Genomic DNA, 27,549 nt, shown 5'->3' on the forward strand with positions numbered 1-27,549 from the left:
AGGCTATATATTTAATGTCCATTCAATGTTTTGGGAATCATCAATTGCTTGCTCTTGTTTGGTGTGGGAGTCATGTTTTGTTAAGTGCATCACAGCCAAGTTAAAAAGCAGATGTGTGGTTTGTGTCTTTGTCCATATAATTTTCTGTTTAGACCAATTAACATTGTAGCTGAAAATAACATACCCTGATTTTTCCTGATGCATGCAGATCCTCCAAAGTTTAATAGGATATGGCCGAATATTTCTTCCCTTGAGGTTTCTAACCCAAAACAAGGTAGGAGCATGTAAAATTCCTACTGATATAAAATCCCACATATTTAGGGAAAAAATCCCATATTCTAATTTTTAGCACATGAATACCATGTCTTTGAAAGAATCATAATTCAAATATTTTTTCTAACGTGAAGAATGTCCCAGAAATATTATAGTGAAAGGTGTAGGAAAAATTAGATGGCATAGAATTTATAAACACTTTATCAAATTTACCCTGAATGTCCGTCTGTCCCAAGAGAAGCCTAGAGTTCAGTTGCCATCACCATGGGGAGTACAAATAATGAAAACCTGTGAGCAGCACAGGTGTCCTTCCACTGTCTCCCTTTTGCTTTTCTTAAGTAAACTGACTGGTTCATCGGTTGTATTGGGGGTCAGGGAAAATACATAAAGACAGTAATGCAACCGCGAAGAGACCTGTTTTTGTTTAACTGTTGCTCCATATTGACGGACAGGATTTGGTGCTCTCGCTCTTGCTCTCTCACCCTCTCTCTCTCTTCCACATTGCAGTAAATTTTCTCTGTTAAGACTTTCCCTCTTTTAATCCTTTATGAATTACCAATCGTTTCTGCCAGGTTTAAGAACAACCTGTTTTCTGGCTGTTCTTAGAACAATAATTATTTTCTGACGTCTAACGTCATAAATAGACAGATGATACATAGATAGATAGTAGATAGATAGATAGATAGATAGATAGATAGATAGATAGATAGATAGATAGATACTGATGTGTAATTGCACAGGAAGAAACACAACCTTTAAAAACCGGGCAATAAAATTCATAGGATGCAATGTAATGTTAAAATTACACTAACATCTAGCCTAGATATACATAGACATACATAAATAGTTTATGTTAATAGAAAATTGTCTTCTTTTGCATTCTTCTCAAAAAAAAAGGCACATCTTCGGCTTCCACCTTCCTTTGCTATCTACAGGATGTTCCTTTCAAGCTCTAATGAATACAGATGGAGGAAGAAATGAGCAAAAGGAGGAACCAGGAAATAGCTGCTAAGCAAAACAAAATATATTAGCAATTTGTTGAGGAGTCAGACTGGAAGGGCTGCATTTTCAGTCCTTGATCAGAGTGATGAAATCAGACTGTCCTAGATACATACATTACTAGCAAATAGAATTACCTTAATCATCCACTCGAAATGATTTTTTCAAGTTTCTGCATACGTATGTGGAAGAAGAAATACAGACGAAGCCCACCCCTATTATTAGTATAATTCTGGGAGGACTTGAGGGTGGGGGTTAGTGGCTTTATTCCATGGCAACTTCAATGAGAGCATCCTCAGTGAAATGTCTCTCAGTATTTCCCATTGAATTTCACACATTATACAAGACAAGGTCTAAGATTTTACACTTCTTCATAGTAAGTTCAATGCTGAACAAGGTTATGCATTGTTCAAAACCTGAAACAGACCCATTTAATTATTTTGCTATGCTTTCTGTAAGTGTCACAGGACTAAAAGTTTTCAGAAACATCTTTAGTTAATGCCAGTTGCACTTTTTAAGAATGTGGATAATGAATCCAAATAAATTTATTTGAGAAGCAGCACAGTTGAGTAAAGTGCTTGAACTTGACTTTTCAGCTAAAGGTGCACTTCCTAGCGAAGGCCAGTTCTGTGCAGACATAATTTACCTGGTCAACATCTGCAAAGAACATTAGTCTCTATCCTGTTTTTTGCTATTGTCATGAGCAATTCTTCATGAATAATTGGAAAAGAAAAGCTGGCTAACTTAGAAATCCCTGCCATTAACAAACTGATATCGTAAAGGTAATAACTATTGAGAAAAAGACTACACATTTGAAAGGAAGACAGATTCAAGGTGACTCTGAGACTGAGGGCCAGATTTTGCTGAATGGTTGACTATGTTCTGTGATGTCTAATCAATTCAACAAGAATAATCTTACTGCTTTATACGTAGATGAGCTTATTGTTACACAGAGAGAAAGACGTGGTGAATTAAGGCAATGATATTGCTAATTAAGTCAACAACACAACTACTATTTTAAGAGAGGGACAAAAGAGGATCCTAAAATCCATATTGTTATTGGAATAACCCTTGTGTAACTGCATTCTAGACTTAGATGGTAATTCTTTTTGCCCCTGAAAATAAAGCTCCTAAACTTTATTACACAACAGAAAACCATTTTCAGCTAACTACAAAACTTCCTTTGTGATTGAAACAAACTCCCAGAAACAACGTATACAAATAGTCTTTTCATTTAGGGCTGCTTTTCAAGTGGGTTGATGATAAGTTGTTACAATTTGAACCTTTCACTATTGTTTCTAATGTGCTGTTCATTCTTTTAAACCTATCCAGTTGCTCCCAAATTAGCTTTGTCAACAGTTTCTTCTGTTCAAGTTGCAAACCACAAGAGAGGTAGGAATTCTTGGATTCATACAGTGATTTCATGGTGTTATGTGTTGTGAAACATTGCACTGTATGAATCTGGAATATCTGTGAAGTGTACCCATCAGCTTATTGGTGAGGCATGTTGACTGGTAACGATCAATGCATCGAATAGTACTGAGAACGTCATCTGTAAGAGAGAGGGAAAAAGCTTCACTCAGAAATTTGCTGCAAATTTAAAATGCTGCAGTATTTGTTTTCTGAAAGATTAATGTGTGAATAAGAATTGTAACACTTTAGTTTCCTGTTTAGAACATGAATGTTAGAGTATTAACATTGTTAACTCATTTGCATTAAAAATAAGGAAACCCGCTTACAGTGAGGTTCCAGGATGCTTTTCATGAGAACAGAATGGCAGGTTCCATGTATGGTGTTCATTGGACTTTGTGGCAAATTAAATATCTTGAAGTTTCTACTTCCACACATTGTCTGGAATGAATTTGAACAAATACCAGTGAAAAGCTACACTGGGTTAAGTGTTGATCATGACCCAGAAATAATAGTTACATTGCTGTCTTTAACTGGAAGCAAGCGGAATCTCATCTGTGACTCATGAATGGCTCGTTCCAGCTAACATCTGTCATTCACAGACTGAAGATTTTTCAGGAAACATAAAGACTCCTGTTTTTATTTCGCCATTTTCTTTTGAATGTCCTGTGTGACAAGTGTGTATGGTTTTTCCACCCTTGACTGTTGTATATGTCGTGTTGGGGAGGGGGGTTTGTTTTGTTTTTGGGTTTTGGTTTTTCATGAAACACTCTTACAAAGATATATATATTTATTAACAATATCTGAATTTGGTTTGACCCACTTGGTGAAAATGACCATAAGAGTGTCTCTGTTCCTGATTGAAAAGAGTCAACTCATTCTCCAGAGTTAAATCAACTTGAATTGGTCCTTCTGGGACACACAGAGACAAGGGGGAAGGTGATCAGAAGGTGGGAAAAGGAAACCGATAGTACTTAAACCACATCTTAAACTTTCCTCACAATGTGCTTTTATGTGTTTGGCAGTGCCCTTTTCAGAGGAATCCAAATGGATTTGAAATTGGGGGAAGTAAGTTCTTTGGGAACATAGCAGCCCCAGGTTCATAGGGTGTCAGGCCTATAGGAGCATGTGTGCAAATCGCAAGGTCGTCACTGGAGCCACAGTAGGGATGTGGCTCCTTATCTATGATACGCGAATCTACACAAAGCAACCAAGGAGGTGAAGGAGAAAGGAAGCATTCGGGACCCTTATAAAGTCCGTTTCTTTTATGTCATGTCAAGCACTGGGTATACAAGAGGCCTCTGGACCTGAAGTTTCACCCTGCGTCATTGAATCTCAAGTTTCTTGGGGTCACAGCACTAATGAAGTCTGAACGCATCTCCAGAGTCAGGGAGAAGCCACCTAATGAAGCAGACTTTTCATAGAAAAATCCATGAATAATAGTTATCAAATGATGTATCTGGAAGAACTCCAAAATGTACAAAAAGTTGCAGGGCAGGGTGGGGAGTAGGGTAGGAACCAGAAAAATGCTGCGGCCGCGTCATTCCTACCCCTGGGGGAGGCCCCTGGAGGCTTGGGGACTGCTAATGTAGTGAAGAGAAAACACTTCTTTTTAAGGGTTCTAAGTCCTGCTATCTGAAGTCTTTTCCCCAAATCTTTTCTTTTTGAGTGACTAATTTTCACCAGCTCTCACTTTGAATTAGCTTTCCTCACTTGGCCCCAAAATAGATAAATAAACCTATGTGTGCCACATTCAGAACACTTTATCTCATATTCTGCAATGCATCTTATATTAGGTTACATAGGTAATGTAATAATGGAACTAGAGGCAACACAGAGGGAAGAAGAGGGAAGACGCCAAGCGGACCTTCGACTCCCTCCTGTTCTTTAAATTTTTTTTTCTTTTATTCTCTTTCTCTCCAGCCTTTTGTTTTCCTGTAACCCCTACCTGCTCAGGCCTTCCCCAGCCAGTCTCAGTCAAAAAAGAGCCTTTAAACCTTAGAAGAGGTTTGGGTCTTTCCTGATCTAGAAAGCCAACTGTGAACTCTTCTTCTCCTAGAATATCGCCAGCTTGTATTGCTCTTAAGTAGCCAGTTTTCAAGCACCGTATTATCATAACTGCCTCCTAGAGCATACATGTCAGATGGGAGGTTTTGCTCCCTCAGAGGATTGGTTGTCACAGCTTCGGGGTTACTACTGACTAGCGGGTGGAGCCCAGAGGTGCTTCTGGGTACCTTACAACGTATAGGGAAACAAAGAATTATTTGTCCCGAGGTGTCAGTAACGCTGAAATTGAGAAACTGCTCTAGACTCTGCGGGACTGGGCCTCTTCACGTTGCCCCCAGGTACGAGGTGGTTCTCAGTAAATATGTGTTGCCAGGGCTTGGGGTGTGTTTTAGAGGACCCTGAAGTGTGTTTTAGAGGACCCCATTACCTTGTTTGCACAACAGTAATTAAAACACTTGTCTGAAAAATAAAATACAGTCTACAATGCGATTTGAGATTGAAAAAATATATAAAACCTTAGCAGTTTTCAGAAATCTCCGTTTTCCTACTTAAACTGATCTGCATAAACATATAGTCAACTGTCAGCTAAAATAATCACTTAGTTGTATCTTGAGGTGTGGCTGTTGGTTTTCTAGACTCTTTAATATGTAGGACATAGGCAGACTCTCTTATGGAATCTGAGATGTGGAGGAATGAATTTAAACATAACTTTCCTCCATGTCTTCCTCTATTTCACAAAGGATCACTGACTCATTGATTCATTCATTCAGCATGTTTTGAGTGCTTAGTATGTGCTAGGTGATGTTTTGAGTTCTGTGTGTGCCTCTGTGAACAAAATGGACACAGTCTTCACACATATATTTACACTCGAAGTAGAGGGGAGAATTTTTTTTTTAATGCACTTTTCAGATACTCTAAATTCTACAAAAACTTTAAACAGGATTAAGAAATTGTGGGAGGGTTAGTTTGTTTAGGTTGGGCTGTTATTTCAAATAGATTGGTCACAGTCTTTTCTCTGAGCAGAGACTGAAAACCAAAGTGTGGAAGCAAGTCATAGAGATGTCTGGGGAAGGAGTAGCCCAGACGGAGGTGACAGCAAGTGCAAAGGCCCTGGGGAAGTGCTTGGCATGTTTTCAGAGCAACCTAGAGGCACTGCACAGTGGATGAGGAGGAGAGTGGTAGCAATGAGCCCCTGGGAAATTAGGGGCCAGACCAGTTGGGAATGAGTGAACTCTAACTGCCTTTTACTCTACACGAGGCGGGAAGCCATTAGGGTGATGAGCAAAGGGGTATCATGACCTAATTGAAGTTCTGAAAAAGCCATTCTGACTGACGTGTGGAAGGGAGACCATCACAAGGACGGAAGCCGGAAGGCAGTTTGAGAACAGCAATAGCCCAGGTGCCCTTAACTAAGGATGAGGTGGTGGGAAGTGGTGAGATTTGAAGTATGTCTTAAAAGCAAAATCAAAAGGATATGCTGATTGGTTGGTTGTTGGGGGTGAAAAAAGAGAAGTGTCAAGAATAACTCCAGGAGTTTTTTGACCTAAGCAATTGGAGGAGTGGAGTTATCATTTACCGAGATAGGGCGGACTGCTGTGTAAGTAGGTTTGGGAAGGTAACCTGTGAGCTCAGTTCTGAGCATGCTGAAGTCGAGACAGCTATTCAGTGCCCAAGGGGAGACATTGAGAAACTGAATGTATCAGTCTGAGTGAAGTCTCGGTAACTAACTAACTGGGGAGTTGGGCCAGGCTGGAAATAACTATATTGGAAAGGTCAGCGTATTGATTGTTTATAAAGTCATGAGGGGTAAAAAAGCCGTGGCTACAGGGTGAGCTTAAAGAGCAAAGAGGCCCAAAGGCTAAGCCCTGAGGCATTTGAAAAGATAGGACAAAAAGCAGGAAAATGGAAAAAGCAATGGTGGGTGGGGAAGGAAGTTAGTGAAGAGAGAGTAGTGACCCTGTTTCAGGAAGGGTTGCCAGGAAGCCCTGAGAGCCCCTTTTGTTGTTTACAGTCCTGAGCTTAAAGTGAGAGTTGTTTCAAAATAGTTGTAGAAAAACTCCAGCCACGTTTAGTAGCTGGAGTGTACGCATGGAGCAGTGGAGAGCTGGACTTCACCAGGATCCGGTTTTCCCAGGAGACCACAATTGAGGATGGAGGGTAGAAGGTGAGGGAGATGACAGTATATAAAAGGAAGTGATTCTAAGGATGGACTGTGGACGCTATACTTCGTATACAACTGAAAGGAGGAAACGGTAGGTCAGTGAATTACAGGATCAAAGAATTACTGAACTATTAATAGGATCTTCAGGATCTTAATATGGCAGTGCTGTAACTCTACCACTAATGGTCATTCCTGGATTCTGTGCCTATGTGGAAAGACCAGTTCCTAAAGAATGGGAAATTAACAGAAAAATGAAAAATAACACAGCAGTCTAATAATTACCTTTTAAATGCCTTGCATTTGTATGGTGATCTCATATTTTTCAAATCACTTTTGAAGATCTTTTTCTCACTTTTTATTCTCAAATGTACCATGGCTAGAGAAGACAGCTTTATCAAAATCTCAGAAGAGTCTTAGACTTAATAGAATCAAGTTACTATTAGCTCATTTCTTAGATAATAAGGCATGTTAAATATCCACTTATCTTCTGAAACAAGTTTATAATATTGAGTATTTAGCTATGTATGGTTTTGTATATAATCGTTTATATAATTTATATTATTTAACTTTTCCTATGAAAATTAATAAATTGCCTTTCAAACAAGACCGAGAAACAAATAAGTAATGTTGTCACAGAAATTCATACTATTCATTAAATTGAAAGAATAGTAGGTGACAATGTCTGTGGAGATTCATGGACTGAGTCTTGAAAACACTGGAACTGGATTTCAGATACTTTTTCTCGTGGATAAAGCTTTGTCAGATGAAGCCCAGCATGCAGTTCTGGCTCCTGGGCAGATCTTGTGGAAAGAATTCTTCAAATACCCACAGAGGAGCCATGTTGTGAAGCTTCTCCAGCCCTGTTCTCTCTCATTTCCCTCCGTCGTGTCTTTGTACCCTCTATGCCTTTCACTGGAAATGCTCATCCCTCCTTTAAAAAAATAGATAACCGTGCCTGCCCTCGTGGAATATTTGGTGTTAAGACCAGTGTTAAGTTAGTTTTTCCTAATTCTGCTCAAGTTAAAGGAATCTCGCCTTATATCACTTTTGTCTCACTGTTTTCTTAAGCACATCCTCTTCGTTTTCTACTTATGTGAGCATGTTTGTCTTACCCACTGAACAAGCTTCTTGACAACAAGGACTTATTTCCATGTGGCTCTGAAAAGTTCCTAGGGTGAATTTATGCACTTAGAAGATTCTTTGGAAAGAAGCCGGATTAAGTATATTAGGTGCACCAAGGGCCAGCCTAGGGTAGGGCTGTGTGAAGAAGGACAACCACTGAGGGGCCTTGTCTGGAGCGGGGGGGCCTGAGCACAGAGCTGTGAGTGCCCACTCCTCAGAAATGCCAGGCAGCTCTGAAGAAGTCCTTGGGAAGCAATTAGATTTGGGTTGAGGGGTCTCCTCCCTGCAACTGCTGCTCCGGGGTGACTCCAGGCCGGAAAGATTCTCCCTGTCCCAAACCCTCAACTAAGCAAGGATCTTTTCTAGGGATTCAGAAGTACCAGCTTAAACAAGGTTGAACTCGGAGACATAATGCTTGCTTTCTAAGAGAATTTAATTTGGTGGTATGGAATTCTGTTATTTTTGTTGTTGTTGTTGTTGTTGTTGTTGTTATTATTATTATTATTATTATTATTATTATCATTATTATTAATTTGCCATGCCTTAACCACTACATTTTTGCAGCATTTTCTTACCCCATCTCCCACACGGCCTCTTTCTCCCAGAACTCTCTTTCTTCCACTGGTTTCTCTGAATCCCCTCCGACCTCCTACTCCCAGCACACATGCACACAGTGAGAAGCTAGCCTCCTGTACAGGAAGGGGCTTGCCTTCAGGAACCTCCCCTTCTTCTTGCCTTTCTTGTAAGCATCTGAGGTCCCCAAGGTGCTAACCCTATTCCAGGGTATTTTCCATTCTTCACCATTTCCGGTGTCCTCCTCTGTTTCTATCCAAATTTGATTTCATGCTGTCAGGGCTTTGACCTCAGCTCTCTGCTATAGTAACTGGCCCTCATACAAATGAATCCATGCCATTCTGATGAGTGGCAGCGTGTTAATTAAAAAAAAAAAAAGCTAATCACCCTTCCTTATTCATTTTGACAATACTTACTCATTTTAACTCAGGGAAAATACAATCAAATGCAATACTTCCAAAATTTTATTCTAGACCGGAAGAGTAACTTAGCACCTCATATAGTGCCTGACACATAGATCAACCCAATAAATTATTTATTGAATGAATGAATGAATGAATGGGGTCAAACAGTGACTGTGTTTGGCTTCCTGGTGGGATAAAATAAAAGCCAGACATTTACGAAAGGGATATTTTTCGACAAACAAGGTTTGTAGTTTCGTAGTTGACCTTCCTTATAAATGTGAGCTAGGCCTATCCCCATACTTTGAGAAGACAAAATAGGTTCCTCACCTAGTTATTTCTTGCACCTTTTTTCTGTCTGATTTAGTAATGATTGCACCAGTAGAAACTTTGTTTCTACCACTTCTTCTTAAAAGGTTGAATTAGATTAACAACTTGCTTTGGTTGGAATGCAAAGGAGAGACAATCTGTCATTCTCCACCCTTCCCCACAACGCCTGGTCTAGCTCTCTCATCAACCCTGAGCCTCAGAGACATGGCCAACATTTTGGGGAGACAAAGGAAAAGGAATCTGAGGGTACAGTAGTTGCCTAACTCTTCTTTTGTAGCAGACGTAGCTTGAAACTCATAAGAAAAGGAAATCTTAAGAACACTTTTTTCATAGTAATAATCTCCCAGTTTTCGGTGCTGTCCCTCACACATAACGCAAATATGCAGATTTGGCCTGATGAAAAGCTTGCAAAAGCCATCTTCTCCTCTTAACATCTGGAAAAAAACAAAAATAAAGAATTGTTTAATTGTCTAAATCCCTATTAAATTTTCCATGATTTCTTCAGTGAAACCTTGACTGAGTTACCGTCTTGTCATAAATGATAGTAAGACTCTAAACAAAGGAGCCATGGGTAATGGCAGACTTAGGCTCGAGATGCTGACATCCTTCCTTCTTTCTTTTTTAAGACTGCAAATATGAAGAGGAAATGTTGCAAAGACAGTAAAGTTTTCAAGGTGCAAAAATTAGACTTTTGCATCAATGGAAACAGCCTTCCCAAACTTTAAAAGGTGTGCACCTGCAAATGCTTCTATCCATATTGTCTGCCAAGAATTAACACTCTCTGGTCATGTTCTAAATGTCCAACCTTTCTCTCCTGCTTGAAACAGATGCTACTTCCATGCCAGTCACAACCACCTGTGGTCACCATGTGTCATGTGAAATCACATACATGTAATGCCATTCCGCCGTTTTTCCTCCACTTCTCATTTTATCCAAGCATGCAGTGTGCAATTACTCTGCGACTGTATACACTCTGTATACATTTCTGTTCTTCCTTGCAAGATTGTGAATGCTTCGGCCACTCCAATCGATGCAGTTATATCGATCTGCTAAATACAGTCATTTGCGTGAGCTGTAAACACAACACTAGAGGGCAGCACTGTGAGTTATGCAGGCTGGGCTACTTCAGAAATGCTTCTGCACAGCTGGACGATGAGAATGTATGCATAGGTCAGTTCCATTATAATTTCAGCTATTATTCTGTGCCTTTGGAGCGATGGGGAGCTATTTAAGGTGGAGAGGCTGGTGATTTGCACCACAGCTGAGCCAGAATGAACTTTTTCAATGGAGAAAACATCCTTGTGGTGGAGTTAAAATTCACTTGTGCTGGTTGAAATCATAGTTGGGGGATGTATTTTTGAGTCCTCTCTTATTGTTGCTTTAAAAATGATGAGCTGAAAAATCGTGTTTAAGAGATGAAGAATTTTCTTTTTATTTTTCTTTCTTCCTTTTTTTTTTATTTTTTTGCATGAAATCTTAAAACCTGGTCATTCCAACCTGATTTTAAAATCTTAAGTTATACTTTCAACTTTCAAAATGGAAACTCATTATAAAGTATTTAATTATACATATGAGAAGTTAGGGCACAAACTTTTGCAAATAATTGGTAATCAACAAATATTGATTTAAAATATTGTCATTTGGAATTGAAAGCCACCAGCAATTGGTGATGTAGAAGTTTGCCTGACTTTTCCATCCATAGTAACGAAATTCCATTTATTGAATTTTCCTATAGCCCCCAAGAGGAGAAGCAATTTTTCAGAACTATTCAAGGCAATTAATTCTCTTGGCTCCCAAAGCACGTGGGCACCAGAAAACTGGGACCACAGGGCTCCCGTGAGCACTCTTTCTACCCACTGTGAATACTGATCATGTCAACTGGGGAGAACCAGGTGCCCTTCCCCCTAAAAAAGCTTCTCCTAGCTTTTGCGTAATGGAACCTGTCTTTAAAAAGGGAGCTGATGGAAAAATAAGAAATAAGAAATGGAATTTCACTTCATAATGTACTTTGAAGAAATGCATATGTTCAGAATGGTGAAGGATACATATGTATCTGTTACCACACCAATAGGTAACTGTATAGGAAACCAATGTTAAAGGTAGAATTTATTCACATAGAGGCTAAATAGAATACACAGATGAAAGGTGATCTTTCCAACAAAAAAAGGAATCAAATCAATCTGCAATTCTGGGATCATTGTTTTCTGATTGGACTGTCAAGTTCATATTAGCATTTGCCAAGTGTCGCTTAAAATAGCCGGACAAGTTGTTTTGCGTTAAATTGGGCCAAGCTTACATAAAACTGTTTATGTCTATGGTATGTTCTATTTTTCAAAGTGCTTCCTTATTGTTTATGAATTAGTGGAGAAATTCCTGAACTTAGAGGCTGGAGATCTGGGTTCAAATCCCAGTTTGCTATTTAATAGCTGTGTGCTTTAGGTAAGTCACTGAGAACTCCTGGCCAAATGGGTATCTTATGGGATACATCGGAAACACTTGGTAAACTGTGACTTGCAAATACGTTTTTTTACTTAATCCTCATTAACAAAACCGCGGTGGGTAAGTATTCCACTGATAATTTCCCCTATTCTTTAGTTGAGAAGAGAAAGGCAAATTGACCCAAATCATACAGTTTTAGCGAAGAGTTAGCTTCCTGACTTCAAAGCTTGAACACTTTCTCCCAACTACTCTGACACAATTAGCGAAGCTAAGCTCATCAGACTTTTACTTACAGTGTGCTTTTAGGATGACAGCAGCAATTCCACTACAAGCTTGCGAACAGAAGACGTTCAGTTGCCTTTGTAACATTTGGGTTACAAAAGTTTGAGGATATTAATAAAAACCAAAAGACACATAGCTGTCTGAATTTTGAATGTAGTTACATTTTGCTGAATGTCATTTGTAAAAATATATAAATGTCATACTATAAATATGGTAACAAGAGAAAAGGTAAAATAAATAGGAACCCTAGGAACATAGAAATAAAATGTAGTCATTTTTTTCAAAATACATACGATTAAAATGTTTTACAATATCAATTTCACATTATTTTAAATAAATCAAAGAAAAAGGCCTTAAAAAATATTTTATTCCATAAAATTTCCCATAGCATGTGCCTTAACAATATCCCCATATGTCTCATTCAGAGTATTCTATTCTGATGAAGTCTGGCCCTTTTCCAGTCCTAAAGTAGTCTATGAACTACAAAATCTGCACTTCCTATCCAATTCTAAGAGGCATAGTTCTGTTGTAAATCCATGTTTGATTATCTGTGGACAAGAAGTTATTCAGATTTTGTCTTTTAAATCACATAAACCACAGATGAAATGTGGAAAGCTTAACATGCATTCTTGTATTTATTTCTGCTTAAAAAAAATCAAGAGCAGTTGTTTTCTCCATATCTAGAAAGTTTGTTAATTAAAATTATAAACCTTGGGGAAATTTTATTTATTGAGGCAAACGTATTCAGTACTTTATACTCTTCAAACAAAGTGAAATCATCGGTAAGCACAAAGATGAGTATTTTTAGATACCATTAAAATTAGCTACAACTCCTTCCCCCAAATACCAAAATTCCTTAAATTGTGGCCCTTTTCTTTAGGGGTAAAATTGTCTTTAAAGAATGAACTGAAAAATCTGACTAGTTGGTATATTCTATGGTCCATCTTTTGTCTTTGGTCTGTATGAGGACACAATGAATCAGTAACAATTTCCTGAGGGGCTGTAGGTTCCGCTCTTCCCATTTGAGGGGCCAAGAGCAGAGCTGTAGCACTGCCTGGGTGTAAGGCTGAGCTGGAGTTTGCTCTCTGAAGGCCACTGGATGCCTGTCCATTACCAAGGTTTGCCCTACAGGGCAGTGTGAACCCATTCACTATTTTCCACAGGTAAGCTCCCCAAAGGGCTTGTAGCAGGACTGAGAATTAAATTTGAGAGGATACACCACAAGTAATTGAGAGTTAATTTTAATACCATTTTTTTTAAAAAAAAGCACTAATGAAAATGAATGGATATTTGCCCAATTCACTGTCACAGAATTAGGCACTAATCTCTGAAAGTTCGAACTTCATCTAAGTCTTCTTTAAATTTAAGAGAAGAAAAAGGCACTTTGCCATTTCTTTAACAGTTGGCAATGAAATCCAGAGTCCTGACTGTGAGGGAACAGTACCTGTCTTTGACAAAATGTAGACTGTGTTGAAGTAGATGTCTTTTAAACTATTTGCATCATTTGTATTATGGCAAATATAAAATGCAGGGTATTCCATGTTTCCACAGTGATTGCAGCTTTGTGATTGCTGGCAAATTTACCCATTTTTCATACAAATTCCAAACCCAGCCATGTTTCCAAAGATGCATGTAATTACCCTGTATGATGCAGCAATTCCATGAAGATGACATCCTTGCTGCTCCCATTTCATGTAAACTCAAGCATTAAGCAGAAAACTAGAAGATACCTGGTTTGTGACCTTGGGTCATCACTGCTAATAATCCTTGACAACAAGTTTGACATCAGAATGAAATGCAGAGCTCGGCAGTTGCTACTAAAGATATCTCATGATGTACTATTGTTTTTATTCCCCTGGAAACCCAAGATCAGGTAACCAGAGGTACCTTCTAAAGAACAAAGCAAACACTAGCTACTTCTAATGCCTACAAATTAAGTGTAGTATACATTTTTAAATCAAACTTCCAAAAGTATTTCATGCTGTTTTTTTAGTGTAATAGTCCTGCATATTCTTCCTAGTTTCATGGAATAAGTATAATTCTCCAAGGTCATTCTCACCACCCCAGCATCTACCATTGGTCATAGTCATAACTGGTATTTCTTTAAATATGCAATTATTTTTATGTTAAGGTAGGGTGTAGACCCCACCTCTCTTTGTCACTTATTTTCGTGATGAGTGACATTATACTTACCACCTTTTTATATGACAACCACTGAGATGTACTGTACTTTAGATGTTCCACATTTAAAAAATTTTGTTTACATTTTTTTTGCATCTGACACCTTATATTAATCAGTTGTTATGAGCTAACAGACTAGTGAATTCATATTGGCCAGATGTAACTCTGCTCCCTGGCTTACAAAATGTTGGTGATTCATTGTCAACTTATACACTTTATATAGTAAGAAACATATTAGAGTTGTTTTGATATAGGTTATTATTTTTATATATGTACAGACAAACAGTTTTAAAGCCACAACAAAATTACTGTTTAAAAAAAATTAAATAGCTACTATATACATATCTAAAGTCTTATCACAATCCAGTATAAATATATATATATATAAAGTGCCATCCCAAATCATAAAGTAAAATGGCCTTTGAATGAACGAAGTGCATTCGTATTGCACTTTAACAATGTTCAGCAGTTCTCAGATATTGAGTGTAACAGATAAGCTCGTTTGAATAATTTAAAAGAGATTTTACACTGATGGCATATTGATTTATCCTTGATATACAAACTTCTCATGGCATTCATTAAACCATCTAAAAATGCCCTAACAAATGGAACCTCCATTATGATCTGTTAGCAGTGAAGAGCATGATGCCTTATTTCCTTGGAAGTTTTCCATTGATTTCCTCCCATATCATAAAAATGATATCACGGAGGCCTGAGCAAAGGAATGGACCTGAAATAGCCATGTTTGCCAAAGCGTTTCATTAGTGGACATCTTTCTTTAAGTAAGCGATGCATTTGAGTAAGAGACGCTCGTGTTGATAACTTATAAGCCGTGTGGACTTGTCTCCAGCCTCTGTGTTGTCTTGTTTCTACAGAGTGTTATTGTAACCCTTTGGGCTCGGTCCATGATCGTTGTAATGGCTCAGGATTTTGTGAGTGTAAGACTGGAACGACAGGGCCTAAGTGTGATGAGTGTCTGCCGGGAAATTCCTGGCACTACGGCTGCCAACGTAAGTAACTCTGGGAGCTGCCCTCTGCCTGCTGCAGCATGGCTGATTCTGCTTGTCTAGGCCGGTGCCTGCAGCTTCTCGGAGCAGAAAAAGACCCAAACTACTGACAAGCTTTAAAAACCACTTAATGCCCCAGTCTGTGTATAGGAGAGAGAGCATCCATCAGCTGTCCAGCTGGCTCCTTTGAAGCCCATCTTCATCCCCTCTGATGGCTGGAGCAAGTTATATTGAAATATTGTACGCAGAACCGTGTACTGGGCCAGACCATAAATTAAGTGGCACAATAGGGACCCAGCTTGTAAGTCCTTACCGCAAAATGAAGGGTGATGTGTATGTGGTTAATATATTTCTTGAAACCCTGGAGCTCCAGAGTTCATAAATTAAATGATATCTACATAACTTATTACCACCCTTGTATCCCCATCACTGAATATGAACCAAAAGCCTAAAGGTAATAAATCTAAGGGATATTTAAATGCCAGGGTCAAATAAATGATGAAAATCAATATTGATTTTTAAGCCTCTGAGGTTAGGCACCGTGCAGCGAGCCTTAGATGGATGCCATTTGGTTCAGCCTCATTTCTCTGAGGATTATCGGACCTTCTTAAAAGCTTGTCAAGGCAGGTGGCATGTCGGTGTATTCAGGGAACAGAAATTTTAAAATCTGAGCAGAAGCTTCCTTCTGTCATTCATAACCTTTCCTGCTTCTAAATTCTGCACTAACTTTCCGTTCTGTCTATACACAGTCAGCTTACTAATACTAAAGAGGCACCAGGCAAATCTCCGGAGCAGAGCAGTCCAGTAGGAAATCATGCATCATACACATGTAACTTTAAATATTTTGCTATCCACATTAAAAAAGTAAAAATAAAATGGAGTGGATTTTAACAACTTATTTTTTCCAAAAAGATGGAATATTTTCACTTCAACATAGAGTTACCATTAAAACTATGAAGGATATATTTTACATTTTTCATACTGTCTTTGAATCAGATGTTTAATGCTCACAGAACATCTCAATTAGAACTAGCCATATTGCAAGGCTTAATAGACACATATGTCTACCATATTGGACAGCACAGCTCTAGAGGTTTTTTGCTTACTTTTCACTTGAAAAAAATGTCAGCATGCAGGAATTATCTAAAGCCAGTTTCTACCAGGGCTGTACGGAATATTTTACCCACTACTTATGGAGTGTATAGTTAGCTGGAAGCTACACGTCTACATGTTATAAAGGCAAGGTGAAATTTACTGCCACACTAATGCCATGGGCAGCAATGAACCATGGTGATAATTGAGAGATTTGGCATTGAGCAAGCCAAAGTTAGGACGGGATCTAGAAGCTGGAGGGTGAGGATCTCCAGCTAAGAGTCAAATAGTCAGAAGTCAGGAAACGCATCTGCACATAAGCTCTGGGTGAGGCCATGGTTTGAAAGTCATGCGCACTGTAGGTTCCTAGAAAGCACCTTAAGGTTTGGATGAGTTCTAGGTCACAAGGACCATGTGAGGAGCCAGGACTCAGAAGACAGTCATCAGTCCAGAAACATCTGGATGCAGAGGCTCACAGGAGGCCAGTAGTCAGGGGGAGATGAGGAGAGACAGAGGAGGGGCTGAAACTAGCACCAAGACTTCAAAGCATAAGGTATAAGGAGACTTAATAAAGACACGCCCTCTCAAAAGGGAATTCTCATGTAAACTTCCTGACGCAGCAGGACCTAGTGAATGGGGTCCGGGTGTAATCAGGGAAAGACACTGGAGAGGAAAATAGACTAATTTTACAGCTGTAGGGGAAATGTATGCCGAAAATGGCCTGACTTGATTTTTCTGTATTAATTTCTGGAGTATTATGTAAAAAAAAAAAAAAGATATAATGTCATCAGAGTTTTCTTTCTGGAATTGGAAGACCGGCTTTAAGCACAGCCCTTCCACTGAAGGGCTGGATGGTGTACAGAACCCTCTGTGCCTCGACTCCAGCACCTTACATCCTTGGCTGGTGGGTCAGCGAGATTGTAGGAGTAAATACTTTATCCCTGGGAGTATTTCTTGAGTAACTACTATAACTTAGGCGTTGAGCTAGTGTTACAGGCTACAGGGTGAGGAGAGACAGTGGCTTTGGGCATGTGGACGTGAAGTTCACCATCTGGAGTGAGAGGCTGACATGGGGCTCAACAATTAGACAGAAGGGGACAAGAACCAAGAGCTACGCACCTGATTTTAGTGAAGCCCAGATGGGGAGTAAGGCTTCCCAGAGAGCTGATATTTGTTTGATTACTGAAGGATTAGTGGGAGCTTCCAGTATGGGACGCCTTGGGCAAAAAGGTACGTGAGCTAACACACTATGTTCCAGAAATACGAAACGATTTGAAGCTGATTGAGGGACAACGTGTGTGTGTGTGTGTGTGTGTGTGTGTGTGTGTGTGTGTGTTGGTGGGGAGGGAAGATGTTGAAAAAGCAACTAGAGACCAGATCATGTGGTTTCTTGAACACCAAGCCAAGAAGTTTCATCACATTAGGGAAGAGATGCGAGGGCCATTGTGCAGGAGAGATATGAGACCTACCGTCCAGTTCTGAGCAGAGGAAGAAAGGATGAGATTTTGTTTTAGAAAGATCATTCTGACTGCTCTATAAAGAATGACTGGAACAGTATGAGACTGGATTTGCTATGTAAATTCAACATGTTTCAAATACATACATCTTTGAGCACACAGTAGTTTTATCTCACTCTGAAATCTTTTCTTCCCTCAGATCCACCCACCACAGGGTTGATATTCTGTGTTAAAATATAGAAATTCTTTTGCCATTTGGTAAACAGCTACTGCATGAAGATCCCTACGTGTCTTCCCTGGGAGCTCTTAGATCACCCCCAAAATCTAGTGACTGATGGGGTGATTCCTGTCATAGAAGTGTGCCTTCAGCACCTGCTCCAGTATTAGAGCAGGTGACCATGCTAATTAGTCCGTGCTTATAGGTTGATAAATACTTTTTATATCACTCCTATGTCTGCACACACGTGAATGCACTCAGAAATGCCCCTCAAGTCAATCTCTCTTCCTTCCCAAGATCATCAACATAAACACACACACACACACACACACACACACATGTTTCTGTTGCTTGCCCATCCTTAGGTGGAACACATTATCAGTGGCATTGATATTAACCTGCCCACAAGAAAGCAATGCCAAGAAGAAATGCAGTGGTGGAGGAGGGCTGACTGTGGCTCTGGCAGCCGTGAGTAAGGGTTAAGCAGTGCACCTGTAGGTAGGCACCGCCAAGGAGGGGCTGTCGGAGGTATCAGGACAGAGTCCAGGGGATCCAGAAACAGGGCTTCAGTCCCCCAGAGGACTGGCAAGAGGAGAAATGTGAAACTGCAGTCCAAAGGACTTGGATTTGGAAACAGACAATAAAGAGATTCAGTTACTGGCAAGCTTGCTTAAACATCCTATGATTAGAACCGAGTGAGTTCACATTTAGGCTCTGGACACATACAGACCCGGGTCTGAAGCCCATCTCCACGCCTTACTGCCTGCAGGACTTAGAGGAAATTACTAGGGCTCTGTAAGCCTGGTTTTTCATCTGAAAATGGGGGTAGTACTAGGGCCTAACACATGTGATAATTGTGAAGATTCAAGGAAAATAATGAATGTGGACCTCATACTACATAGTAAGATCTCAGTTATAATTAGTTAGTGCCAAGAACAAGCTGATGTGTCAAAGAACTAGGCAAGAATCCGTATTTAAAGACCAACTGTACAATACTAGTGCAGAAAGTGTAGTAAGTCTGGCCACTGTTGAGTATCAAATGGTTGATGGAGGAGATTCCAAAACTCCCTTGATTAGAGAGACAAGGCTGATTCAAGAGATTGAAGCAAAGGTGACCCCAAGAGCAATTGTGTGTCTTCACCTGGGGATATCAGGAACTCCAGGCTCATCAGTGCACGTTCTGCCTGAGGGGGCTACCAATTGTGTGCGCCATAAATGTAAGCTGGTCTCTCTGACAAAAGATGAAACACTTGAAAACCATCAGGATGAATGGACTGTAGACAGCATGGCACACACCATTCAAGAAAGAAAGCAGAAATAAAATGATTTCAAGAAGGCCAGGCAGAATCAAAATTAGTGTTGAGGTTGTTCCACAGAAGAATGAGACATGGAGGACAAAGAGAAGACTTTTTTTTTTTTTAATGTGCCCCTTTGAAATCTGAGAAGAGGCATGAGCCACCTCTTAGAGAATAAAGCTGAACCTTCTAAAGACAAGTAACATTCGGTGCTGAGTTCACATCAAATATGGTTGGTTCACATGTTTTGGGAGATGATGAAACACTTGTTAAGGGCACCAAGAAGACTAGACATAGGGGAGGTTTGTGGGGGTTTTTTGTTTATTTGTTTGTTTTGATTTGGAAAATGAAATGGAAATAGCCACACGGAGATGTAGTGAGGCTGATGGAGAGATGTGCTGTCTTCCTAGAGGATGCATGAGCTGCACTGGAACATCATGCAGTGTTTATTAAAGCCGCCAATTTCCCCACATTTTTACCTAATTTACTAATGGCGCATTCAGAAGAACTTACAGTGTGAATGTTGTGGTTAAAGTCAGAATATTTCATGACATGGCTAAGTGTTATGATTTTGGAAGATATCAGAGCGTGTAGGAAATCAAGAACCAAGCACACATAGCACAGAGAAGGCTGAGGTTCAACTGCTGGACCATGGCCTGTAGTATCAGAATGTGTGTTCTTGGAAGGGATCAGTACATGTATGACCAAGAACAGGAAAATGTGTGTTTATTAGGAGGCTCAATGGCCCGACCAAGAAAATTTTTTTGAATTAAATTTGAGAGGAATATAGTGGAAAAATACCCTTCCCAGAGAATGCAAATAACTAGATTTGTTTTCATGGCTGCTGGAGAAAATTACCACCAATTACCATGAATTTAGTGGCTCAAAACAACACAAATTTATTGTCTTATGGTTCTGTGTTTGCAAATCCAATAGCAGTCTCACTGGGCTAGATCAAGATGTTGTCAGGGCTCTGTTTCCTTCTGGAGTTTCTGGGGGAGAATTTGTTTCCTTGCCTTTTCTAGCATCTGGAGGCCACCTGCATTCCTTTGCTTGTGGTCCCCTTTGTCCACCAAGAACTTTTCATTTCTCTGTGCCTTTCTTCTATTACCACATCTTTCTCTAACTATAACCTGGACACAGTCCCACTTTTAAGAACCCATGTGATTAGAGTGGAGACATACAGATAATCCGGGATAATCTCTCCATCTCAAGGCCCTTAAATGTAACCACATCCCTTTGTCCTATAAGGAAACTGGTTCCAGAAATTAGGATATAGACATCTTTGGGGAGACCTTTTTCTCTGCCTACTGTGATAATCATCAAGAATGTTAGCTTTTAATGCTAGGGATAAACATGCAGGTATCATGGAGATGGAATGTAACTCATGCTTGGAATAAAGATATTTGAGGGTAAAACTTATGTAAAAGAAATAACGTAATATGATTAGAAAGGAGTGATGTATGTCAAGTAGCTATAGACTTGCACTGTGAATTAGAGTCTGTGAAATATTTTTCAATCAAGGTCAAAGATCTTACAGAAAAGGTGTTATGAGTGTATGTTTTAGACCATACAACCATTTAGAGATACAGGTATTGCCCAAAGCAAAATTAGGAAATCCAAATGCTCTGTAATCTTCCAAAATGAGGGAACCCACATATCAAGATATCTGCTAAGAGATGTGTTCTGCTAATTGTTGGCCTGCACTGATGAGAATTTCTTCACCCAAATGAGTGGAAGAAGCATTCAGGAAACTACCAATACCACTTGGGAGATGACAGTATCACATAGCAATACTCTTAAAAACCTTTAAGGGATATTGCTCCAAATGTTCAAGAAAAATTCAAAATGTTCTTGGGGAAAAAGGTAAGATCTTAGACCCTCTTTAAAATCAAACACACATATATTAATAAAATCCTGAACTGTTTCTAGAGAAAAATGAGAGACTTTTAAAATTACCAGCATGTCTATACAAGGATCCCTTGGGAAGTTTTAATGAACATTTATTAAGTCCCTACTATATGCTAGACACTGCTGCAAATTAAGGCTATAAAAACAAGTTGCAAAAATGTAGAAGGGTGCAGAGGTGTGTTAACAAGTTGTTTGAGTGACAAAGATGGGGAAGGCTTAGCTTACGTTCCAGTTTAACTCCAGACAACGTTTTGTCGTGAGTAGCAAAGAAGCTAACACAATTTCAGACCGAACAAGGACCAAAAATGGTGGTAGTTCCCCTGAAATATGCCCCGGGCAGCCCGCATCAAGAGTCCAGTCCTTGGAAAAAACATTTCGATGCAGCAGTGATATAGGAGGGTTTTTTGTCTTTGGTGAAAGGTTTTTTTTATGAAAAAGTTGAAAAAGTCTGGTTAGGCATATGATTTAACGTGTCACAGACATCATCCAGTGTTTGGAGGGCTATTATGTAAAACTGGACTTGTTGGTTCAGGAAGATAGACTAGGGACCAGTGAGTAAAGAGAGGTGGGTTCCAGCTTAACACTTTCCAACTATTATTCTCTCCAGCTGTCTGAGAATGTACAGTAGGGTTCTTGGGGAAATGATAAATCCCCAGACTCTGGAGAAGTTCAGAAAAAAGCTGAACGGGATCCTATGAGTGATGCTTTCTGGAGAGTTTCTGCTTAAATGAAAAGTCAAATGGAAGACCTCCAGGGCCTCTCCAACTTTCCAGCTCTGACTTTCAGACCAAGTCCGTGGAGCAAAGGGAAGGTAGAATGAGAGACTCAGCTCGGTCTGTATTAACAATCTCTCTTTACCAATGGACAGACTCTCATCCTCTCACTAGTGTGTTGTCAGTCCTCACTTCAAGAGGCAGGCTTAAGGCTTATATAACACCTTGTTTTCTAGAGATTAATTGATTCCCATCATAGCTTTTCTGCGACTGTAGTTCGGGGTTTTTTTTTTTCTTTTCTTCTTCTTCTTCTTCTTCTCCTTCCCCTTCCCCTTCCCCTTCTCCTTCTCCTTCTTCTTCTTCATTTTTTGGTATGAGATTAACTTCTGCAGAACTGCCAACCCAACTTGTGATCACTAAGATGATGCTTCCACTTGCTTTTCTGAGATGAAGATTATACCTCCTTGGGAAAATACCTTGAGCCTAACTTGTAATTTTTCAATTGCCTCTGTTTGTAGTCTCCTGCTATTTGCTGTGTTACATTAAAATATCCAGTTCACATTTCACCAGCTGACCTTACATGCTGAATCCACTGGCAGGAGGCATATCACATAAACAAGGAAGTCTGTGATGCTTCAGAGCATTTGCAGCCCTAGACACATGATTTCACTCGTTTGGCTCTTATATCTCTTGCTAAAAATGAATGGCATCACCGAATCCAAGTTTTTAACTTCCTTGCTATCAACTTGAATACCAGTCTCATTTCCCTTGCTGAGCACCACACACATAAAAGTGATGAAAAATAAATACTTGGATGGGCACTTGATGTTGCTGTTTTCAACTCCTAAGGGTGGGAAGGGAGTGCTCGTTAAAACAGAACCAGTAGGAGCCTCCCAGAGGTAATTTAAGAAGGAAAATATTAGGAAGACAGACGATAGGAAGTGGCAATTTGTAGGCATTACAAATATACCGGACTGTCCTCCTGGGGGGAAATGGTTCATTTTTGTCAGCTAGAAGAGCGAACCCAGGGTTGCTCTCAGTTGTGAAATTTCTCCTGATTCAGCAGGGCAGTGCCACACCACTCAGTCATGCTAATAGCCATCACTTTCCAGTTGCAGTCCTGTTTTCCCGCTATCCTCAATATAACTTTAATTTGGGATTGATTGAAAAAGCCCACCTACCTCTAGTACACCAGGGACTCGGTGCCACCGGTGAGCAGGGGAGTCTGGGTTTACACTGACGCCGTGGAAAGTGCTTCAGTGCTTCACACCGCTAATGGCTCGTTGGAGACAGCCACAGAAGCAAAGGCTGGTGGAGCTGGTTGAAAGGAGTGAGTTGTTCGAATGTCCTTCACAGCAGGATCATATCCTAAATACATTCAAAACCCAAGTCTCTCGAATTGCTGAAGCCCAGCATAGGACAAATACGAACAGTGGACATACTAACAGCAATTCCAGGCTCCCTCCTGACATTCTGAGGTTTGCCTGCTACTCAGCTAACCAGGACTCAGCTCAGAGAGGGGCTCAGCTCTCACCTGGTTGGGCAACTTTCTGTACTTACTTGGCCATGCATGCTAATTTCCCCCCTTTATTTGAAAGGAATATTGAGAATGACAAGTATGCACAAATTGTACCATTTCACTCGATAGAACTATCCAAGTATAACAATGAAAGATGTGTGAAATGCCGAAACTCATGAAGAAATGCGGGTACAGTTGTACCCATGAGTGCCCAGCGTCAAAGCAGCAGCCTGGCCTCTGATGGAGAGATGGTCACGAGACCAAGCAGAAACACAGTACATGAAGTTCTTCCTTACTTTAGGCAGTATATACATGGAGTTTCACCTTGAGCCATTCTTTACCCACTCATGAGTGGGGATGTGTGTGCGTGTAAGAGAGAGAGAGAGAATCTCAAAGTCATCTAAAGTTGCATGTATAAAGAAGCTATCTCAGTATGAAAATCAGCTCAACTGAAAAAGGGCCAACCCACTTGAAACTTGTCAGGGAAATTTTTTCATTTAAGTAAACGGCCAGTCATCAGTCACTAATAGAACGGAATTCTGGGTATAGGAGCCACAGATAAACCGGGGTGGGAGGTGCCTCCTGATAACGGAGTTCTAGGAGTGAACACAGGGACCTGATTCTGGGTGTGACTGTTCCCACCCTCTCCAAGGAATATTTCCTCAACCACCTCAGCCTTTCCTGGGCAGCGGCCCCTGTGAAATCCTAGACAGGGTTTGGATGTTCCAAGGCTCTTTTTTCTTCTTCCTTTTTTGTTTTTTGGTTTTTTTTTTAATTGAAATGTAGTTGATGTACAGTGTTTCAGGTGTACAGCGAAGTGACCCATATATATATATTCTTTTTCAGATTCTTTTTCATTATAGCTTATTACAAAATATAGAATATAGTTCCCTGTGCTATACAGTAGGTCCTTGTTGTTTATCTGTTTTATATATAGTAGTGTGTTATCTATCAATCCCCAGTTCCAAATTTATCTCCCCCTGCCTTTCCCCTTCGGTAACCATAAATTTGTTTTCTATGTCTATGATTTAAGACTCCTTCTTGGTCTGAAATTACGTGATCCTAAAGTCTCAAAAATGGTCTGACCTGTTTGCATATGGACCAATTTCTGAGGAATAATAATTTTAAAATAATGAAATTGTTATTATTTATTGTGTACTTCCTGTGTGTCAGGAACATGTATGCACTATGTCATTCTACCAGAGAGGTAATATTTTTTTCCCTTATTTTATAGACAGCAAAACTGAAACTTAGAGTAATTTTCCCAACTCAAACACCTAATAGGTGGCCAGCCAGTTAATCGTGAACACTTAATGCTGAGTTTGCTATGACATTTTATAAGACTTTGCCATTTTCACTTTGTAGATGGAGTCAGAGGCAAAAAAAAAAAAAAAAAAAAAAAAAAAATTATTCCAAACTTTTCGTAAAGGACCAGACAGTAATTATCTTAGGCTTCCTGGGGCAACCCCTCAACTCCGCAGCTGTAGCCCCAAATCAGCCCCAGACAACACTGAAGCGAGAGATTGCATCTGTCTGTGGTCCAGTAACACTTCATTTATGGACACTGAAATTTGAATTTCATGTAATTTTCACGTGCCATGAAATAGTCTTCTTTTGATTTTGTTTCCTTCACTAAAAAATGTGAAACCCATTCTTGGTTCCTAGGCCATCGTAAACAGGATGCAGGCTGGATTTGGCCTACAGACTATAGTTTGGTTTATTTTTAAACTTACGCAGGAGTTAGAAATGAAGAAACAAGGACCTCTTAAATAAAATGGAGAGAATATGAAGCAGGAGGCAAGAGAGAACATTAAATTAAAAAAACCCCAAACCATGCATTTCATTAAAGTGCGTCCTTTATCTTGTTATGAGTATCTCAGGGAGTTGATCTAACTGATTAATATTTACCAGGCCCTAATTGACCTTAAGAAAAATGTTAAGATTTACAGAAGGCTTTGGCCATATAATTTCCAGAGCAAGATCACAGACACAGTCAGTGCCAACTGTTTAAAGGCTTACAAGCCAGCCAAGTCAATTTCGCATCAATTTAGTGCAATCAGCAACTAATGAAAGCGAAGTCAGGGTGGCCATAATACAATCAGGATTGCTCATGTTGGCGTGAGGAGTCTTTCTGTTGCCTTCTGCACCAACAACCAGTCACCTTCAATATCAACAAAAAGCCCTGATAAGGGAGAATCACAGTAATAATATGGGCCACAACACCAAGGGCACAGGAAATAAAAATGCATACAGAATACGCTGAGAATGTATTTTTTATCATCAACTTTAATATCAGAGGTAATTATTCTGAATAAAGTGCACGTCAGTGCTGTGAACCCTACCTTTTCTGTCCAGTGCTCTGTTGAGTGAGACTGAGTCACACTCAAATCGATAGATGAGCCCAGGACATTCTAAAATCATGTAGCTCTACCTACAGGGACAGAATGTCATGACCCGTCTGTATTTAAGTGCCACAGGCTTTTCATCCCATCTTTGCCAAGATTTCTGTCTTTAAAAATTACAGTCAACCTTCAGTCATCTGTTGCTGCAAGGTATGGAGAAGAGGCATGTGTAAATGCAGGACAATTGATTATCTTGATGTAAATCCCAGTAAAGTTGGATTTCATCTAGAACAAGCGCATACACACAGAAATTCAGACCCACACGCAGTTCCTCTGTGTCCAACTTCAGTCCCCAGCTCATCCTTGTGCTTCATAGTCAAGATCATCCAGATAGCTCTGGATATTTTATAAGAGAAAGAATTCCTAAGATATATTTTTGACACTATTCCTTCCCATATTCTGCAAAAGTGTAGGATGAATATTATGTATTGTTAGTTATTTCCTCTAAGCTACAACTCTTTGGGGAAATGAGCGTATGTCTCAGAGACAACACAGTACAAAAATAATGAAATATTGATGTAATTATTTTTAAGAATCACATTTAGACCTCTTTTTAATTAGTGTTATTGACTCTGTGGACTTAGTCTTACCCTAATCTGTATTCTTCATCATGATAATCAATAATATGGACAACTACATTGTTCACATGGATTTTGAGTGCAAAGAGACAAAGTCTGTGAGTTTACAGGGGGGCTTATTACCAGGACAATTTGGCAATGTATTAGGGATGTAGCGTCAGAGGTGACAACCCCTGCATTTTCGATGATTTGCTGACCCAGCTTTTATGAGTGCCCATGTGGAAGACACTTGGGTGTGTTATGAGGTCTTTCCTGAGATATCACATCCCTGTTATTTCTCTTTTTTTTTTTCAATTTTAGTGACATTTATTATTTTCTTTCTAATTTTACAAGCTATGCATGTTCATTGCAGACAACTGGAAATAGATAAAGGCATTAGGTAAAAATTAGCAGTCACTCATAATCGCCACCCCCAGAAATAACCATCATTAGCATTTTGATGTATTTCCTCCTAGTATCTCCATATTTTTTTAATTGGCCTGTATCACTATGTTAGTTCCAGGTGCACAACATGGTGATTCGATATTCCTGTACATTCCAAGATGGTCATCATGATACAGCTAGTTGCCATCCATCTGTTCTTTCTTTAAGATGAAAGTTAAAGTTGCTGATTTTGCACCAAGGATGCTAAACTACTTACGGACTTATAATGTATGAATTCCATCAGATTATCTCAGGGCTTGAAATTTCTGAAATCACAGTTTTGCTAAAGACTGTCTGGTGTCTTAGGGTGGGGGAAGCTGTGCTTCACCTATTGATAGGCCTAGCTAATAAAACATGATTAAATCAGCCGTGTTCAATATGTTCTTCATGTACAATAAATGAGGTCAGGTCATATCATAACTCTGTAGAAAAACTCTTCCCTTCGTTTCATCTTTGATGCCAAATTCAGTTTAACCAAGGTGGTAGAAGAGCTGCTTAACAGAGCCTTGCTAAATCTTTTGAATCCTCCCCAGCAAACTAGGCTGGCTTTAGGTTGCCTAATTTATTTGCTTGTTCATGCAATCACTCATACACTCATTTACTCGATCACTTATGCGTACTATCATTCATTTAACAAATATTAAAGTCCGAGTTATGTGCCAGGAATTGTGCTACATTTGAGCACCAAGAGACAAATAAAATGTGATCCCTGCCCTCTGATAAGGGCTGGAAGTACAGAGGGGTCTCAGATCTGACA

At 39.6% G+C, this 27,549-nt stretch overlaps 1 protein-coding gene across 4 annotated transcripts in view; it reads left to right on the forward strand.

Moving 5' to 3' along the window:
* NTNG1 (netrin G1) overlaps window positions 1-27,549 on the forward strand; it is a 300,210-nt gene that overhangs the window by 239,488 nt on the left and 33,173 nt on the right. The window contains exons 6-9 of one of the 4 annotated variants that reach the window (XM_032487228.1): window positions 209-274; window positions 2,605-2,664; window positions 10,279-10,446; window positions 15,054-15,188. The exons of 1 other annotated variant lie outside the window; for it this stretch is intronic. In XM_032487228.1, coding sequence (XP_032343119.1) covers window positions 209-274; window positions 2,605-2,664; window positions 10,279-10,446; window positions 15,054-15,188 — 429 coding nt within the window. The remainder of the gene's footprint in view (window positions 1-208; window positions 275-2,604; window positions 2,665-10,278; window positions 10,447-15,053; window positions 15,189-27,549) is intronic. 2 more of the 4 variants (XM_032487226.1, XM_032487225.1) reach the window with 2 other exon arrangements.

Source organism: Camelus ferus, chromosome 9 (genome assembly GCF_009834535.1).
Source record: "Camelus ferus isolate YT-003-E chromosome 9, BCGSAC_Cfer_1.0, whole genome shotgun sequence".
In the NCBI taxonomy this organism is placed as follows: Eukaryota; Metazoa; Chordata; class Mammalia; order Artiodactyla; family Camelidae; genus Camelus; species Camelus ferus.